Consider the following 19,496-nt stretch of genomic DNA (forward strand, 5'->3'; position numbering starts at 1 on the left):
AAGGACAGACAAAGGGATTTAGTCGATTACATCAACCCCAGTGCGTAAATGGTACTTAATTTATCGACCCCGAAAGGATGAAAGGCAAAGTCGACCTCGGCGGAATTTGAACTCAGAACATAACGACAGACGAAATACGACTACGCATTTCGCCCGGCGTGCTAACGTTTCTGCCAGCTCGCCTTTCGGACAATATAGCCTAACAGAAATCATTTCTCTCCCATTCCAGTCCAGAGAATTAGATTTAATATTACAAATTAATAAAACACTTGATTATGGGTAGTTCCACAAATTTCGGAATACTGACCGTAAAATAGTCCTGGTCAGTTGGAATATAATTTTAAGTCGTCCTGGGATGGCATCTGCTTCACTAAATTACTTCAGGGTTAAATTCTCTCACTACACATTATATGACACAACTGACCAAATGGTAGTACTCTTTGGCCAGTCAGTCAGTGTCCCTTATAAATTTAGTCAAACACACAACACACTTAGTATTGCCAATGAAGTATCTCTTTTACTCTTTTACTTGTTTCAGTCATTTGACTGCGGCCATGCTGGAGCACCGCCTTTAATCGAGCAACTCGACCCCGGGACTTATTCTTTTTGTAAGCCCAGTACTTATTCTATCGGTCTCTTTTGCCAAACCGCTAAGTGACGGGGACATAAACACACCAGCATCAGTTGTCAAGCAATGCTAGGGGGACAAACACAGACACACAAACACACACACACACATATATATATATATATATATATATACATATATACAACAGGCTTCTTCAGTTTCCATCTACCAAATCCACTCACAAGGCATTGGTCGGCCCAGGGCTATAGCAGAAGACATTTGCCCAAGATGCCACGCAGTGGGACTGAACCCGAAACCATGTGGTTGGTAGACAAGCTACTTACCACACAGCCAATCCTGATTTTTTTCCTACTTTATTATATCTGCTCCATAGATGGTGCAGGTATGGCTTTGTGGTAAGACATTCACTTTCCAACCTCATGGTTCTGAGTTCAGTTCTAATGCATGGCATCTTGGGCAAAAGTCTTTTACTGCAGCTCCTGGTCAACCAGTCTTGTGAGTGGATTTGGTTGGTGGAAACTGAAAGAAGCCCATTGTATGTGTGTGTGTGCATGCATATTACTGTCTCTGTGTTTCGTCATCACCTGACAGTCGTAGACAGGTGTCACCATCATGAAGGTGGTGTCCTTTGTTTCCTGTCTTCCATGGAAAACATGTCTGGTTGTGGGGGAAAATATTCCTTTGCTTGAAGACAGATGAGGGTTGGCAGCAGGAAGGGCATCTGACCTTAGAAAACTCATCTCAACAAATTCCATCCAACCCATGCAAGCATGCAAAATGGACATTAAATGGTAGTGGTGCTGATTATGATGATGATGATGATATTCCTTACTGATATTGCTGTTTGTTTGATTGTAGTTACTCGGCACCTCTCTACGTTGACATCACGAAAACCGTCATCAAAGAAGGAGAAGAGCCAGTTGAAACTCAACATCAGAAGACCTTCATTGGCAAAATCCCAATTATGTTACGCTCAACCTACTGCCTTCTCAATCGTCTCACGGATCGTGATTTGACAGAGTTGAATGAATGTCCTCTCGACCCAGGGGGATATTTTATTATTAACGGATCTGAAAAAGTTCTCATTGCACAAGAGAAAATGGCTACAAACACTGGTATGATTTGTTTTTTTAACTTTTTTTTATCAAACTTTTCTTTTGTGTGCACATATATGCTAGGTGATGGGGACATAAACACACTAACACCGGTTGTCAAACAGTGGTGGAGGACAAACACAGGCACAAAGAGACACACACACACCCACATATAGATGTACGCAACATGGTGCGTGTGCCATGTTAGAAAGCACTGGTGATGGTGCCACATAAAAAGCACCCAATACACTTTGTGGGTTGACTGGTGTTTGGAAGGGTATCCAGCTGTAGGAACAAAGCCCAGAACAAACTATGAAGCCTGGTATGGCCCCTGGCATTGTCAGCATGGAAAGCATGTTAAATGATGATGATGATGATACAAAAGGCTTCTTTCAGTTTCCATCTACCATGTCCACTCACAAGTCTTTACTTGACCTGAGACTACAAAAGAAAACACTTGCCCAAAGTGCTGTGCAGTGGGACCGAACCCAGAACCATGTGGTTGGGAAGCAGGCTTCTTACCACAGCTATGCCTTCACCTGATATTATGTTTATATACAATATAAGAAGACAACAGGGGGCGTAATATGGTGAATGCGCGAAAGCGAGAGATGCCTGTTGATGCGGACAAGTAATGAGATGGTAGACTGTTTGTAGATGAAACTGACTCTGCTGCTTCAAGTACGAAGAATATTGAGGGAGGGGATTGTGATTCCAAAGAAGCTGCAGGGCAACTTTGTCATCATCTTCAAGACAACAATACGAAATGATAACAAAGCTTTCGTTCGGCGATTTTTTTTTATCTTTGTTCCGTGTGCATTTGTAGGAATGGACAAGTTGTGTTCATGTTGCCATTTATATGCAAATTAGTGAGTTGTGCATTTGGGCTGCATCAATAACAGTTTGATTTCAGCTGCGCAAAGTTTGCAGTCAGCCAGCACGGCACCACTGACTGACCATCAATTGCTGATAGCTTTTTTTTTCTTGTTTTAACTGGTATTCCATGATTCAGCCAACCCAGCTATAACTACCCCCACCCTCACCTTAAGTAAGACAATGCAATCAATAAAATCGATCATGTACCTCCCCCTGCCCATTCCCTTTCTCCATCACATATCAAAGAAAACCATTCCTCTGGGAAAAATCAATTTCCTTGTTTTGCTATTCTTTTTCTTTATTCTTTTTTTTTTCCTCCCTATTTCAGTGTATGTATTTCAACAGAAGGATTCTAAGTATGCTTACAAAACAGAAATCCGGTCCTGCCTCGAACACTCCTCCCGTCCCACCAGTACACTTTGGGTCAATATGATGGCCAGAGGAGGAACTGTGAGTTAACTTGGTTCTTGTTTTTGCTCTCTTTATCCCCAAGCTTCAAACATTAACTCGACCAACACACACACACACAAACATGTATATTTGTGCATGTTGAAGAGGCATTTTACATTACTTACAAAAATCTAGCAATGCCGTTCGTACACTCTTTGTTCAACAGACAGTGTGTCGTTGTGGAGTTCTTTTTTATGCTCGAAATGATGTTTACAAATGTCCATCTGTGAATGCTATTTCATAGAATAAATGATACTCGGTTTTTTTATATTACACAAATGTTTCTACATGTATGCATGTGGCTATATACATGTCTAGTTTCCACATACATGCCAGTATGGAAGGCAAGTATTAAAGGATGATGATGTGTATGCATATGTCTAGTATCCACATGTGTGTGTATGTATGTAAAAAGCACCATCCATCCGTGGCCATTTGCCAGCCTCATCTGGCACCTGTGCAGGTGGCACGTAAAAAGCACCCACTACACTCTCTGAGTGGTTGGCGTTAGGAAGGACATCCAGCTGTAGAAACATTGCCAGATCAGACTGGGCCTGGCGCAGCCTTCTGGCTTCCCAGACCCCAGTTGAATCGTCCAATCCATGCTAGCATGGAAAGCGGACGCTAAACAAAGATGATGATGATGATGATGAAATGTTTCTACATATATGCATGTGGCTATATATATGCCAGTTTGGAAGGCATGTGTTAAAGGATGATGATGATGTGTGTGTGTGTATGTATACCTAGTTTATGTACATGTGAGTGTGTTTGTATTTACATCCTGAGCTTTAACTGAAACAAAGTACTGAGTCACAACTGATGTTGTTTATTGACAATTGTCTGTTAATAAATCATCTGCTCCCTGTATCCTTCAAGACAAGTTTAATGAAAAGTCCCTGACTTGGAAAATGGGTAAAGTGTGACAGGAAGGGCATGAGACTGTGCAAACAGTGCTTCAGTAATATGTATTTCCCTAACCCATGCTGGCATAGAAAAAAAAAAACCTATTAAAAAAAATGACTGAACAAGCAATATAGACACACTTAGGGCAGCGAGCTGGCAGAATCATTAGCACACTGGGCGAAATGCTTAGCGGTATTTCGTCTGTCTTTACATTCTGAGTTCAAATTCCACTGAGGTCGACTTTGCCTTTCATCCTTTCTGGGTCGATTAAATAAGTACCAGTTACACACTAGGGTTGATGTAATCGGCTTCATCCCTTTGTCCTTGTTTGTCCCCTCTATGTTTAGACCCCCCCTGTGAGCAATAGAGAAATATATATATATATATAGAAACACTTGATAATTTGTTATGGGTGAAACTATGTAAAGTGAAGAGCGAACAACAGTTGAAGATATACTTTTGTCTTTCAGTTTTTGGGAGTTAGGATCTTTCATGAGGAATCAGAGAGAAATGGAAGATGGAATAAAGTTATTGTTCCTCAGATATGTGCGAGAGTGGGGTCACATCCCCAGACATGTCATGCTTCTGCCAGTCTGCTTTGTGCAGTTCTTGTGTGTTAGGAATTTAATTCGCTCTTAAGTTAATTTTGTATTATCTTTATACTTTTTTTTTTCTTTTTCTTTTTAACTTTTGATCTATGAAATGGTGGAATTATTTGAATTTGGTATTTCTCTACAGTCCTTGATGCTCTGAGATCAAACCTCATTGAGGTTGACTCCATCATTCCTGCTTCCAGAATCGAGAAAGAGCATGTAGCAGTCAAGTTATGTGTTGTCTGAAATGACACGTCCCTCCCCTAATATATGTGGTATTGAGCCGATGTTGGAAATCACTGAATTATTCTTTTGTTTTTTTGTAGGGTGTTAAAAAAAGTGCCATTGGCCAGAAGATTATTGCTATCTTACCATATATTCGTCAAGAAATTCCAATCATTATTGTATTTAGAGCTCTTGGTTTTGTGTCTGACCGAGACATCTTGGAACATATCATCTATGATTTTGATGACCCAGAAATGATGGAAATGGTATGTTGTTTATTGCTATTATCATTATTATTATTATTATCGAGTTAGCGGAATTGTTAACCCACCAGGCAAAATGCATTGCGGTATTTTGTCTGCCATTACATTTTGAGTTCAAATTCCACCGACATCAAAGATAGCGCAGGTCAACCCCCGACACCAAGAGCATCGACGGATGGATGAATGCACATCCAGGCTCAGCGGTTGCATTGGAAGTCGGGGACAAAAAACAGGAAGAAAGAGTGAAAGAAAGTTGGAGCGAAAGAGTACAACAGGGGTCACCACCACCCCCTGCTAGAGCCTCATGGAGCTTTATGTGTTTTCGCTCAATAAGCACACACAACGCCCGGTCTGGGAATCGAAACTGCGATCCTCCAACCACGAGTCCGCTGCCCTAACCACTGGGCCATTGCGCCTCCACTGCTGTTGCTGTTGGTCGTTGTTGGCAGGATCAGTAGATTGCGAGAGAAAATATCTTATAACATTTAGTTATCTCCCTTTGTTTTATGTCTTGTATTATTTCCCTTAGCTCATTGTAAAAAAAAAAAAAAAAAAATTGTTTTTAAATAGTTAAGGAAATTATACAAACCCCTTCTGGTTCAAAACCTTCGTAACTCTTTTTTTTTTTTCATGCTGATTTGATCAGACAGACCTGAGCTTGATTTTACTTCAAAGATCTGATTTCCTTTTAGACATGTGAATTAACTTTGTGAAACTGCTAAATTCTTAAGATTATCTTTTGACAGTATTTAATTAATACTCTCTGCTACATCCTTCTCCCACTAAGTAGGTAATCTAATTTATTTCAGAATTTTTGCTGACATCATTGGATACTCAATCTTTCACTTATCTTAATTATTGCCATTGTTTGAGTCATTTTCTTTGAGCTATTTTTCTTTTTTGATTATTATTGATTTTATAAAATATATAGGATTGTATTTTTCATCAATATTTTTTTTATCCCCTTTTCTTTATGTAGGTAAAACCATCATTAGATGAAGCTTTTGTGATTCAAGAACAGAATATTGCTCTGAATTTCATTGGTTCACGTGGAGCTCGTCCTGGTGTCACAAAAGAGAAACGTATCAAATATGCCCGAGAAATCTTGCAGAAAGAAATGTTACCTCACGTTGGTGTTAGTGATTTCTGTGAGACAAAGAAAGCCTACTTTTTGGGGTAAGTAACCCTCTTTAACCCTTTAGCTTTCAGCTGTAGAAACCACACCAAAGCAGTCCTTAAAGCTTGGTGCAGTTCTCTGGCTTCCAACTCCTGCCAGCATGGAAAATGGGCCTTGAATGGTGATGTGATAATTAATGCTTCTTGAAATTGTTTTGAATTAATTAATTCAAAACAATTAAAACAAAAAAAGAATCGCTCATACTGTATGAAAAACGAAACTCCTAAGAGTGCAAGGAGATCTTAAATATATAAAAATAATAATAAAATATATATAAATTATAGAAATAATAAAAAATATATAAATTATAAAAACAGTAAAAAAAAGTATATACAAATTATAAAAATAATGAAAAATATATACAGTACAGTACTGTTTCTACTTCAGGGATTTTCACCTATTGCGGCAGGTTTTGGAACATAACACCTACAGTAGTCAAAGAATTACTGTATATATAAATATATCTGTGTTGTCTATTTTTCAGGTACATGGTACATAGGCTGCTTTTAGCTGCTTGTGGTCGCAGAGAAGTAGATGACAGAGATCACTATGGTAACAAAAGATTGGATTTAGCAGGACCACTATTGGCATTCTTGTTCAGAGGGTAAGTGTTACTATAATCATTTATTGCTGGACACTGATGAGGTGGGTGGGGGTGAAAGATTGCATGTTTCTATAACTGTTGTGTAATTATTGCAGTACTTTGCTGAAACATGTGTATGTTCTATAAAGCACTGAATACCATACCTCTTTTCTGCTTAATTATTATTTATATATATATATACTTAGAAACCTCTATCCTTTGGTTTCTAACTATGAATCCTTACATTCATTTGATACTCATATTTGTACAATTCCAGTTTGTTCCGGAATCTGATGAAAGAGGTTCGCATTTATGCTCAAAAGTTTATTGACCGAGGAAAAGATTTCAATCTGGAACTTGCCATTAAGACGAGAATCATCACAGACGGGCTGAAATATTCTTTGGCCACAGGCAATTGGGGAGATCAGAAGAAAGCCCATCAAGCAAGGGCTGGAGTCTCTCAGGTAAACCAACCACAATGTCACTTCTGTTGTTGTTAGTGTGAGCAGGTAGGTAGTGGCCATGCTGGGGCACTGCCTTGAAGAAATTTAATCACGTTGATCCCAGTACTTAATTTTAAGAGATCTCTATTTGTCACGCTGCTAAGTTATATAGCTGGCATGGGTTGGACGGTTTGGCAGGAGCTGGCAGGGCCAGGAGCCACACGAGGTTCCATTGTCTGTTTTGGTGTGGTTTCTACAGCTGGAATGCCTTCCCCTGTGCCAACCACTTTCCAGTGTAGTGGGTGCTTTTTAGGTGGCTCCAGCACCAGTGCTTAAAAGATTGGATTTAGCAGGACCACTATTGGCATTCTTGTTCAGAGGGTAAGTGTTACTATAATCATTTATTGCTGGACACTGATGAGGTGGGTGAGGGTGAAAGATTGCATAATGTTTCTATAACTGTTGTGTAATTATTGCAGTGCTTTGCTGAAACATGCGTATGTTCTATAAAGCACTGAATACCATACCTCTTTTCTGCTTAATTGTTATTTATGTATGTATATATGTGTATATATATATACATATATATATATATGTGTGTGTGTGTGTGTGTGTGTTTTGGTATGGTTTCTACAGCTGGAATGCCCTCCCCTGTGCCAACCACTTTCCAGTGTAGTGGGTGCTATTTAGATGGCTCCAGCACCAGTACTTAAAAACTGAGAATATTCTGCTCTTATGCTTACCTAACCTATTTAATCTATGGATTTGTGAGTCTCCTTAATGATTGTTTTCTTGGTAGTCCTAGAGGTTTTGCTTCCAAACTCTGTATTTACCAAATCTTGCTCCTTTCAGGTATTAAATCGGCTCACATTCGCTTCTACATTGTCCCATCTTCGTCGTTTAAATTCCCCAATTGGCCGTGATGGCAAACTGGCTCGTCCTCGACAACTTCACAATACATTGTGGGGTATGATCTGTCCTGCTGAAACTCCAGAAGTAAGTTTATTTTCATTTATTTTCTTTTTTAATTCCATATTTGACTTGCTATTTAATCCCAGGTCAACCCTGATCAAACAACTCTCTATCATTTGGAATGTGCCTTATCATTTTTAAATAAAATAGTGGGTGTGTGATTTGAAGGAATTTTGCCTGCTCTTTCGAGCCGATTCCCTTATTTGACATGTTGCATATTGATTTTGCACTTTACACAGTATCCGTGCCAAATAGCAAGGCCATGTAGGGGGACATGGAGTTAGGTACAGGGTGGTGTTCCTAACTCCATGTCCCCCTACATGGCCTTGCTATTTGCTTTTGAGCCAAATTAACTAACTAACTAAACCCCTAATTCATTAAGGGTCCCAAACTCAGCAATGTGCAAATATTTAAATTGTTTTGAAGTGCCTAGTTTACATTCTCCCATGGATGTTTCGTGGAGAGTGATGAATATATATATTTCTGGCTGTGTTTCCATAGTGAAATATAAAGTAACCAACTGTAGCCCTGACTCACTCACCACTCCTTTGAAAGGGGCCTTTTTGTGTTGTGCAAATCAACCTCAACAACTTCATTAATGGATCAGAAATTACAGATGCAAGAAGTAATATTAAATGACTCGAGCGGGGAATTACAACCGTGTTTCGTGGTCTGCTACCACAACAGCTCCTTTATAGGATCCGGTTAGCTCAAGACATCATCAGGAGGAACCACGTCCGGTTTCGGCCCCTCCTCCTCTCCCGTTTTTACGTGGCGGGGCCCTCCCTTTCAGAGGTGTCTTCAGCTCTGGTGTTGGGTGCATGTCTTCTTTCTTCTGTTCCCTGGCCTCTTCGATGTATCGTCAGCCAGTGACTGACTGTCTTGTCAAATTTTTTCCTTTAAATACCGCATAGGCTCCAGCAGGCAGCCCCAGAATTAAGAACTTTCCACCACTGTACAAGGTTCCAACTTTAGAGACAAAACTTCAAGCGTCTCTATGAAATGGAACGTTATGGGACTCACTCCATCATTAGTTGACAGACTTGTGAAATAATTACGGAATGACTAACAAAAGTCTCTTGAGTTTTTAATGAAAGATCAATAACAGTTTTTTTCTTATCTTTTACTTCAGGTTGGGTTATTTTCTTAACTTGTGTCCTTCATAGTATTTAATATGAACCAATATTTTTTCTACACGTTCATAGATTTAGTGTAGGTTTTATTGAATTTCCATTACTGTTTCGAAAATTTTTTAATTGTTTTATTCCCACCTCTATGAGAATAGATCAGGTTTATTAATTTGAAACTGGTGAGATACATATAATGTTATAACAATTAAGATAATCCCTTATTAATTAAATTTCTTGTACTTTTTTTTTTATTTAGGGTGCAGCTGTAGGACTTGTGAAGAACTTGGCCCTGATGGCCTATATTTCTGTCGGCTCTCAACCCTCTCCAATCTTGGAGTTTTTAGAAGAGTGGAGTATGGAAAATTTAGAAGAGGTAGCACCATCTGCTATCCAAGAGTATGTGCCTTTAATTCTTTTATTCTCATTTCAATTAACCCTTATCTTCTACACAAAATATATCTTTTTTTTTTCTTTTCAATCGTTAATAAAAAAAAAAAACGAGGTTTTGTTTTTGTAGTCATTAACATATTGTAGGTGAATTAGTAACTCATTAGTAATTTTATGAAATTTAGAAATTTGATGTGCTTAACAATCTTTTTATCTTCTTCATTCCTACATTCCCATGATGTCAAATGTTGCAGTGGGCACAGATGGACTGTCTACATCACCATTTCTTCCAACTGAGATCTACTCACTTTCTTTGGTGGTATCCAAAGACTTTTGATGTGTTGTTTGTGTCTGCTTGTACTTCTAATGCATCTCCTGTTCTTTAATATATGTTGCTGAACAGAAGTGTTCAGTATCGACCATTGGATGTGCAACATTTTACTGAGGATGAGGGAGATAAGAATTTGGTTAGGCATTATGCAGGAGAGGCAGGTGCTTGAACAAGTGAACTGCTGTGTACTGGCAGCAAAAGATATCTGGGAGAGAGAAAGACATAAGAAGAGGGCTCTGGGGGGGTTTTGTGTGTCACCCCCCAACCTCTCCCAGCGGGATGATTCAAAATCAAGTGGTGTAAGAATTTGCTTTTATACCAGTGTATTCAATCTACACTAAAATGGAAAAGTGGATGATATTGGCAGTTGTGAGGATAATGATTGCATGGGACAGATTCCACTCCTGTGTCCTTCCTTAGTCTTAAAGCATGAGTTATAAAGAAAACTCTTGGAGACCTTTGATGTCATGAGAATTACCGTCTTGGTACCATTTGGTACCAGTCAGCCTGATCTCAGGAAATAATCGTATCTTGTCTGATCTCTTGCCGGTATTAATCACCATTGATCTGTATTATATATTATATTGATACATGACCATTATTGATTTTCTGTATGATTATGTTATGTTCTAATATTTCGTTACATTTTATAATTAATGTCTAATTACCATTTCTTTGTAGTGCAACTAAAATCTTTGTAAATGGATGCTGGGTTGGCATCCATCGAGATCCTGAGCAGTTGATGAACACACTAAGAAAATTGAGAAGAGAAATGGATATCATTGTATCTGAGGTCAGTTTTCTCTGTTCTTTCTTAATTTATGTTCCAAATATTAGCTAAAAATCTTCCTTATTTTCAGACTTAATTGAAATAACAGTATTTCAATGGAAATCTGATATCAAATGGGTTTTAACCCTTTCGTTACTGTATTGCTGTTGAGATGCTCTGTGTTTCTTTAAATTAATTTTAAATATAACAAAGAATTTAGTAAACTAACTTGGTTATCATTAAGCTGGTGTTAGGAACATAAATTGTGACTAAAGTTTGGTGGAAGATTTTAATTCAAAACTTATGAAAACAAGACATTTGTACTCAGAGCCAGAAGCAGTTTTAGCCAGGTTGGTATCAAAAGGGTTAAGAATTTTCTCTATTATATATTTTAACCCTTTTGTTACTGTATTTATTTTGAGATGCTCTGTATTTCTTTCAATTGATTTTAAATATAACAAAGAATTTAGTAAAATAACTTCATTATCATTAAGCTGGTGTTAGGAACATAAATTGTGACTAAGGTTTGGTGGAAGATTTTAATTCAAAACTTATGAAAATAAGACATTTGTACTAGAGCCAGAGCTGGTTTCAGGCATGTTGGTAATGAAAGGGTTAATTATAAATCTGTAGAGTTAAGGAATTATTAATTATTTCCCTACAGCACATTCTTCCGCTGTGTACATTTATCCTTTATTTGTCATCAATATTATGTTTCTTCTATTTCAGGTATCAATGATTCGAGATATTAGAGACAGAGAGATTCGAATATATACTGACGCTGGACGTATATGTCGGCCGTTACTTATTGTGGAGAATCAGAAGTTGTTGCTTAAACAGAGTCACATCAAACAACTGAAACAAAGAGAATACAACAATTACAGGTGAGTAGTTTGAGCACTCAGTAGAGGTGTATCGCTTGATGTACCTGTAACTGTTGTTGTAGAGTAGATGGGAAACTACCGCCTGTGTCATCTCTTGTGAAAGGTAGGAGAGTCCAGTTTGCTGGACATTGTTGTAGAGCTGAAAAAGCGGTAATTTCTACTCTTCTCCTCTGGACGCCATCTACTCGCAATACCAGAGGGCACACACTCTCCTACCCTGATGTAATCTCCAGGGATACAGGCTTCCAGCAACAGGACCTCCGTAATGCCATGATGGACCGTGAAGTCTGGCGTAGCATGGTAAGTTCCATTGTCTCGACTACGGTCGAACAATGATGATGATGATGTTGTTGTAGAGTAGATGGACCCGTCCATGTGGTTCTCTCAGTTGCATGTGTCTTTTCTTCATTGTGAGATTTTCTATCCTGAAATTTAGCACTAATTTATTTTCTCTGAGATTAGATTTCGTAATAATTAGACTGTCTCTGTTTTAATGAATTTTTAGGATAATTCAGATTTTGGAGGATGGAATTAGTAAAGTATCTGACTTGATATATTACGTTGATGTTGACCAACTGATGTCTTGGAATGAGATTTTGATCAACATTTTAATTTAACTGTAAAAACTATACTTTGGGTAGTATTGTAAGGGGTTAGTTAGTTAGTTAGTTAGTTAATTTGGCTCAAAAGCAAATAGCAAGGCCATGTAGGGGGACATGGAGTTAAGTACAGGGTGGTGTTCATGTAAAGAGTTCGGGCCACTTGAGGTCAAGGGAGGCTTTGAACAAAGCGGTCGTCGGCATCTTCACCATCTCGTCTGGCAGCTTGTTCCACGGATCCGCAACCCGGACGGAGAAAGCTCCTTTCCTTCGATTGAGATGAAATCGTCGCAGGTAGAGCTTTTCTTTCATTTCATTCATTGCTATTATATGCAAACTTTATCATAGATAACATTGTAAGGGTCAGTATTAAAAGGCGAGCTGGCAGAAACGTTAGCACGCTGGGCGAAATGCTTAGCGGTATTTCGTCTGCGTTACATTGTGAGTTCAAATTCCGCCGAGGTCGACTTTGCCTTTCATCCTTTCGGAGTCGATAAATTAAGTACCAGTTACGCACTGGGGTCGATGTAATCGACTTAATACCTATGTCTGTCCTTGTTTGTCCCCTCTGTGTTTATCCCCTTGTGGGTAATAAAGAAATAAGTATTAAAAGGGTGAAATTTATCGTGGATGGGTTTCATACAGGTTCGTATGAAAACAGTGAAATACTATTAGGAAGTTCGTTAAAATTAGTTCAGCTGTTGTATTTAGCATGTCGAGTAAATACATTAACCCTTTTGTGTTCGTATTATTCTGCCAAAATTAATCCTTTTTTATCCACATTGCCTTGAACTAATCATGCATTATCTTGTAGCTTTGAGATTTTGACGAGGTAGCTGTTAATTTTTAAAACGACATTGTAGGGCTGGTGAGAGAGACCAGATCTGGCCAGTTTCAACATAAAACAGGCAGAATACTTTTGGCTGGATATGGCTGGTTTGAATGCTAAAGGGTTAAAGCTTTCTTGCATTGCTTGGTTTGATTTGATTTTAGTGGATGTTGTGAGGCTATGAATTACAGAGTGGATGAACTGCTTATCATTGATTAAGTAATTTAATTAAAATTACAATAACATAGATATTGTTGTTACGAACTGACAAAAAGAAAAACAAATGTTAATAAATTAGATTCTTGTTCTTAAAACTAACGACTTTGTTCACGTATTAATTATTATTGTTTAGTTATCATGTTCTAAAACTGATGTTTACCTATTCTTCTGTTCCTTTATATGTAATTGTTGCTAATTAATTGAGTTCATACCTGACTAATTAGATGTCATTAATAAAATCTTCTTTGTTTTCTTAGTTGGCAAGATCTCGTAGCTAGTGGAGTTGTGGAATATATTGATCCTCTTGAAGAGGAAACGGTAATGTTAGCTATGACTCCAGATGATCTCCAAGAGAAAGGTATGGCCTACTGTTCTACATATACCCACTGTGAGATTCATCCTGCGATGGTGCTTGGAGTTTGTGCCTCGATTATTCCGTTTCCAGATCACAACCAGGTGAGTTTTTTTTTTTTTTTATGTGTGGGTGGCTGTGTGGTAAGTAGCTTGCTAACCAACCTCATGGTTCCGGGTTCAGTCCCACTGCGTGGCATCTTGGGAAAGTTGTCTTCTGCTATAGCCCCGGGCCGACCAATGCCTTGTGAGTGGATTTGGTAGACGGAAACTGAAAGAAGCCTGTCGTATATATATATATATATGTATGTGTGTGTTTGTGTGTCTGTGTTTGTCCCCCTAGCATTGCTTGACAACCGATGCTGGTGTGTTTACGTCCCCGTCACTTAGCGGTTCGGCAAAAAGATATCGATAGAATAAGTACTGGGCTTACAAAAGAATAAGTCCCGGGGTCGATTTGCTCGACTAAAGGCGGTGCTCCAGCATGGCCGCAGTCAAATGACTGAAACAAGTAAAAGAGTAAAAAGAGTATGTATGTTTCAAAATTTTAAATATCCCTGTAATAGCAATATAGCTAATACCATTTATGTCAGAAGTTTATTTTATTTTTTCCCCCCTTGTCAAGTTATGTTGTAAATTATAAATATTTCATTAGCTTCCAGCTCTTATATATCTTGGAATCTTTTTACTGTGGCACCAGCACTAGTGGGTTTGTCTTGTCGCTCACAAGACAAAATAATCCTTATGATTGAGACAGTGGTGGTATCAGCTGAACTTAAACTGAGGTGTAAAGAGGAGTTAAAAGTATGATGGTAGGGACATATTATAATTAGGAGGGTGGAGAGCAGAAGACACGATACTCTTTTACTTGTTTCAGTCATTTGACTGCAGCCATGCTGGAGCACCACCTTTAGTCGAGCAAATCGACCCCAGGGCTTATTCTTTGTAAGCCTAGTACTTATTCTATTGCTCTCTTTTTGCCGAACCACTAAGTTACAGGGACGTAAACACACAAGCTTCAGTTGTCAAGTGATGTTGGAGATTCAAGTCCAGTAAATGCAGTGCCCCCTCAATGTCACACTTCCTGCTGATCACTCTCTCAGCCAGGCTAGCGGGGCATTTGATGCATGGGGGGTGGCCCCCATCTTGCTGGAACCAGTTCATCTCGATCTATCAAGAAAGTTGCTGGACCTTTGTAGGATTTCATAAAATTTTCATGGGTTCTGTTTTTTTTTTTTTTTGTTTTTTTAGGTCACTCTGTATGTATATATATATATATATATATCGAAATTTTTGTTCGTCTTGTGGTTGAGAGAGGCTCCTTATCTTTCCCGATGAGAAGATTGCATAATGTACCTTTTATTCCTTCTGAATAAAAATATGCTGTCTTCGAAACATATGTCGAGAGTAAAGGAATTTTGTTAACATCTTCGTTTGACTCCATTCTTTCATTCATTTATATATATATATATATCTGTGAGTGCATAAAAGTTCATATCTTTGTGTTTTTTTCCTTTGTGCAGTCTCCCCGTAATACCTACCAAAGCGCTATGGGAAAACAAGCTATGGGTGTTTACATCACCAACTTTCACGTCCGAATGGACACTCTTGCCCATGGACTGCTGTATCCCCAAAAACCATTGGTTACAACCCGGTCTATGGAATATCTTCGCTTTAGAGAGTTGCCTGCTGGTAAGAAATGCCAACAATTTATCATTACTATTGTTATTGTTATTATTGTTATTATTATTATTATTATTATTATTAATGCTTAGGGTGGTAAGCTGGCAGAATCGTTAGCATGCCTGACAAAATGCTCAGCAGCATTTCATTTGTTTTCATGTTGTGAGTTCAATTCCTGCTGAGGTCAGCTTTGTTTTTTTATCCTTTCAGGGTCATTGAAATAAGTACCAGCTGAGCACTGGGGGCTGATGTAATCCACTAACCCCATTCCCACAAAATTTCAGGCCTTGTACCTATAATAGAAAAGATTATTGTTCTTATGATAATGGTTTCGCATTTAGGCACAAGGCCAGCAATTTCGGGGGCAGGGGGGGGGGTGCAAGACGATTACATTGACACCCCTGCCCCCATTGTTCAACTAGTACTTATATTATCGACCCTGAAAAGATAAAAGATAAAATTGACCTCAGCAAAACTTGAACACAGAATGTAGAGATTGACAAAATGTCGCTAAGCATTTTACCCTGCGTGCTAAGGATTCTGCTAGCTTGCTCCCTTTGTTGTTGTTATCATCATCATCATCATCGTTTAACATCTGCTTTCCATGCTGGCATGGGTTGGACGGTTTGACTGAGGACTGGCAACCCAGCAGGCTGCACCGGGTTCCAATCTGAACTGGCATGGTTTCTACAGCTGGATGCCCTTCCTAACGCCAACTATTCCAAGGGTATACTAAGTGCTTCTTACGTGCCACCAGCACGGGAGCCAGTCAAGGGTCACTTGCTTCAACCACGTTCAGATGGTGCTTTTTACATGCGGTTGGCATGGGAGGCCAGTCAGGGGTCATTGGCATTGACCACATTCAGATGGTGCTTTCAGACTTTCATGTAGCTTATTCCAAGTGTTGAAAGGTGATGAATTGACAGCATCGTTCGCACACTGGATTTATCTCCTGGCTCTTTGTATTCCGATTTCAAATATCACTGAGGTCAGCTTTGCCTTTGTTCCCTCCAGGGTCGATGAAATAAAGCACCACTCAAATGCCAGATTGACAGTACTGACTTAGCCCAAATTCCGCCGAGGTCAACTTTGCCTTTCATCCTTTCGGGGTCGATAAATTAAGTACCAGTTACGCACTGGGGTCGTTGTAATCGACTTAATCTGTTTGTCTGTCCTTGTTTGTCCCCTCTGTGTTTAGGTTTAGCCCCTTGTGGGTAGTAAGGAAATAAGTACTGGCTTAGCCCCTCCCCTCAGAATTGGTGGCCTTGGGCCTAAGTTTGAAGCAATAATTTAATTATTGCTGAAATTAATATTGGCCAAATACTTGAGTTGATATATTCAGCTATATCTTCCCTCCCCCTCCTCTCTAATTTGTGGCCTTATACCTCTCCTAGAAATCATTATTTCACTCTTTAACATTCAGTTTCATCATCATCATCATCATCATCGTTTAACGTCCGCTTTCCATGCTAGCATGGGTTGGACGGTTCAACTGGGGTCTGGGGAGCCCGAAGGCTGCACCAGGCCAGTCAGATCTGGCAGTGTTTCTACAGCTGGATGCCCTTCCTAACGCCAACCACTCCGAGAGTGTAGTGGCTGCTTTTTACGTGCCACAGACACAGGTGCCAGACGAGGCTGGCAGGCGGCCACGCTCGGTTGGTGTTTTTTATGTGCCACCGACACAGGTGCCAGACGAGGCTGGCGGACGGCCACGCTTGGATGGTGTTTACAACAGTTTATTCTGTTAAAATGTAATACTTTATTTATTCACGTTGTTTTGAATTAATTTAGGATTATATCGTAGCCCCGAGATTTCTTATGATGGGGCTGTTTATTTTTAGAATGGCATTGTAGGTTAGGTGTGAGAGGCCTGATCTGGTTTAATTTTAGCACAAAGCAGGCAGAGTCTTTTGGGTCGGGTATTGCCAGTTTCAATGCTAAAGGGTTAAGTTTGAAAAGACCTGTGAGTGCTAGAATTGGTAAAGCACGGAACATCAGTTTCACCTCTCACAGAACTGTGAGGTCTGATATGTTGGTTTAGAAAACACTAGCAGTATCGCCCGGCGTTGCTCGGGTTTGTAAGGGAAATAACTATATATGCATTTTTAGAGATGTAAAGTATAATAGCCATCTCAATATGGCTAACCACAAAGGGGGAGAGTGTTACTGTAGCTTTTTACGTTCTGAGATTTAATAATAAATTTTTAGAGAGTTACTCCCCTTACATATGCCAAAAATGCATTAAAAATGGGAAAAATTGATGGTAAATTTTTTTTTTAATCGTAGACGCGCGCTAATACCCAGAAGGGCTCGATATGAATCACGACTATAAGATACCCGGTTTTGGTTAAACTGCACTGCAAAATGTGGGAGTAGTTAGGAATCTAAATCATAGGAGACAGACAGCACACAACCTCTCTTTTATATATAAAGATTTCCTGGGATTTACACCCAAACCCATGACCAGCATTTTTACTTTCCACCCAAAACAGTTTAAATACAAACTACTTGTGTGTCTCTCTGTTTGCAGGTATTAATTCCATTGTAGCCATTGCATCTTATACTGGCTACAATCAGGAAGATTCCATTATTTTGAATGCATCGGCCGTTGACCGTGGTTACTTCAGGTGCAGTATTTTCCTTTTGTTACTGATCTGGTCAAGACATCCTCCCCTTGACCTTGTAGTCCTTTTCTTGATGGTGTGGTTGTTCTAAATGTCACGTGTTGTTATTGTCATCCAGACCTCTGGCTTCAGGCCTTTCAGATATGACTGTCCCATCTTTTCTTCAACACATACTGTATCAAAGTCTTCATTTTCAGATGCATTATACTTCCCTCGTAAATATGTTGGTTGAGTGTGAAGATTTGGCTGTTATTTCTAGCTGGTTGTGTAACCACATATGGGGCCTTTCGTTGGCTCAAAATGATGTGTCTGTGAAAATGGCTGGAAAATATAACTGTCATTCATAAGCAAAATATGACTTGGTAGCATGTACCATGCTTCTATTTATTGTTTCAAATGCCTATGTAGTTGCAAGCACACACACACATTAGCCCTAGTTGTGCATCAGGGAGAAAAAGAGAAGCTGGAGAAAAAGAAGGCAGCACCAACACTCAACTGGTATTCACTTTCAGCTGAATAGACTGGAGTAACAGGAGATGAAGTACCCTGCTCAAGATCACAGAACGGTCTAAGAATTAAAACCACAATGACCTTTTGATGATACGCCTAACACCCCTAACCCTTAAGTCTACATTCCAAGTAGGTTCAAAATGCCATGCGTATCCGTAGCAAGTCTGATGGCTCTATTAAGTAGAAGGACTCTCATCCAGGAGTCAGCATATTTTATAAAGAATAGGATAGATACAAGAACTTGTAGGAAATTTACTTATATGAGACTAACATCCTATCTTGGAGTAGAAGTATTTTGCATTGTCCCATTTTGCTGCTCCAGGCACCAGAGTTTAGCACTGGTCCTTGCAAAACCCTGGAATTTGTGATTTACCCTCAACATCATTGTTTTAACAATCATTTTGCCATGCTAACACAGTCTGAATGTGTTTATTGAATGGGAAAAAAATATCACCTGTTTTCTCTGTGATCTTTGAGTTCCATCTTCTTGAGATAAAAATCATTTCTAGTCTTTCTTCATCTTATACTGTTTGTTTAAGCCAATAAAGGACCTGTTTCATGGTTGCTTATCCTTCTGAAAATAGCAGCTAAATCTCCCTTAACACAAACATTAGCATCTTAGAAAAGGGCACATACATTGAATGATGTAGTCATTGGTGCCCTGTGCCAGACAAAATCCTTTCTACTGGATCAGGGACTTTCTACCATATTTTATCTCTCGACCCCTTTGATTACTATTTTATTCTGCTGAACCTCACCACAGTCATTTTATAGAAACTTCTTCCAAAATTCCTCTTTTGTTTTTCACACATTAACTTGTATAGGTTGAACTCTGTAAAATGTTAGAGAAAGAAACCCAACTGTTCCTTGCAATAAAAAAATTTTTTCACAGGCCTTTAAAATACTATTGCGGATCCACAATTCACTATTTTGTTGCGTGGACCCCACTTGAGAACCACTTTGCTAGCTAAAGGCTGACCTGGACCTCAACAACAGATCCTGCAACACC

General features: G+C 39.1%; 1 protein-coding gene across 1 annotated transcript in view; it reads left to right on the forward strand.

Moving 5' to 3' along the window:
• Positions 1–19,496, forward strand: part of LOC115223158 (DNA-directed RNA polymerase II subunit RPB2) — a 38,106-nt gene that overhangs the window by 10,801 nt on the left and 7,809 nt on the right. The window contains exons 4-16 of the mRNA XM_029793585.2: positions 1,448–1,704; positions 2,888–3,009; positions 4,835–4,999; positions 5,976–6,172; positions 6,658–6,777; positions 7,034–7,220; positions 8,052–8,195; positions 9,558–9,697; positions 10,701–10,812; positions 11,518–11,672; positions 13,577–13,775; positions 15,194–15,362; positions 17,884–17,980. Coding sequence (XP_029649445.1) covers positions 1,448–1,704; positions 2,888–3,009; positions 4,835–4,999; positions 5,976–6,172; positions 6,658–6,777; positions 7,034–7,220; positions 8,052–8,195; positions 9,558–9,697; positions 10,701–10,812; positions 11,518–11,672; positions 13,577–13,775; positions 15,194–15,362; positions 17,884–17,980 — 2,064 coding nt within the window. The remainder of the gene's footprint in view (positions 1–1,447; positions 1,705–2,887; positions 3,010–4,834; positions 5,000–5,975; positions 6,173–6,657; positions 6,778–7,033; positions 7,221–8,051; positions 8,196–9,557; positions 9,698–10,700; positions 10,813–11,517; positions 11,673–13,576; positions 13,776–15,193; positions 15,363–17,883; positions 17,981–19,496) is intronic.

This window comes from Octopus sinensis, linkage group LG22 (assembly GCF_006345805.1).
Source record: "Octopus sinensis linkage group LG22, ASM634580v1, whole genome shotgun sequence".
Classification (NCBI taxonomy): Eukaryota; Metazoa; Mollusca; class Cephalopoda; order Octopoda; family Octopodidae; genus Octopus; species Octopus sinensis.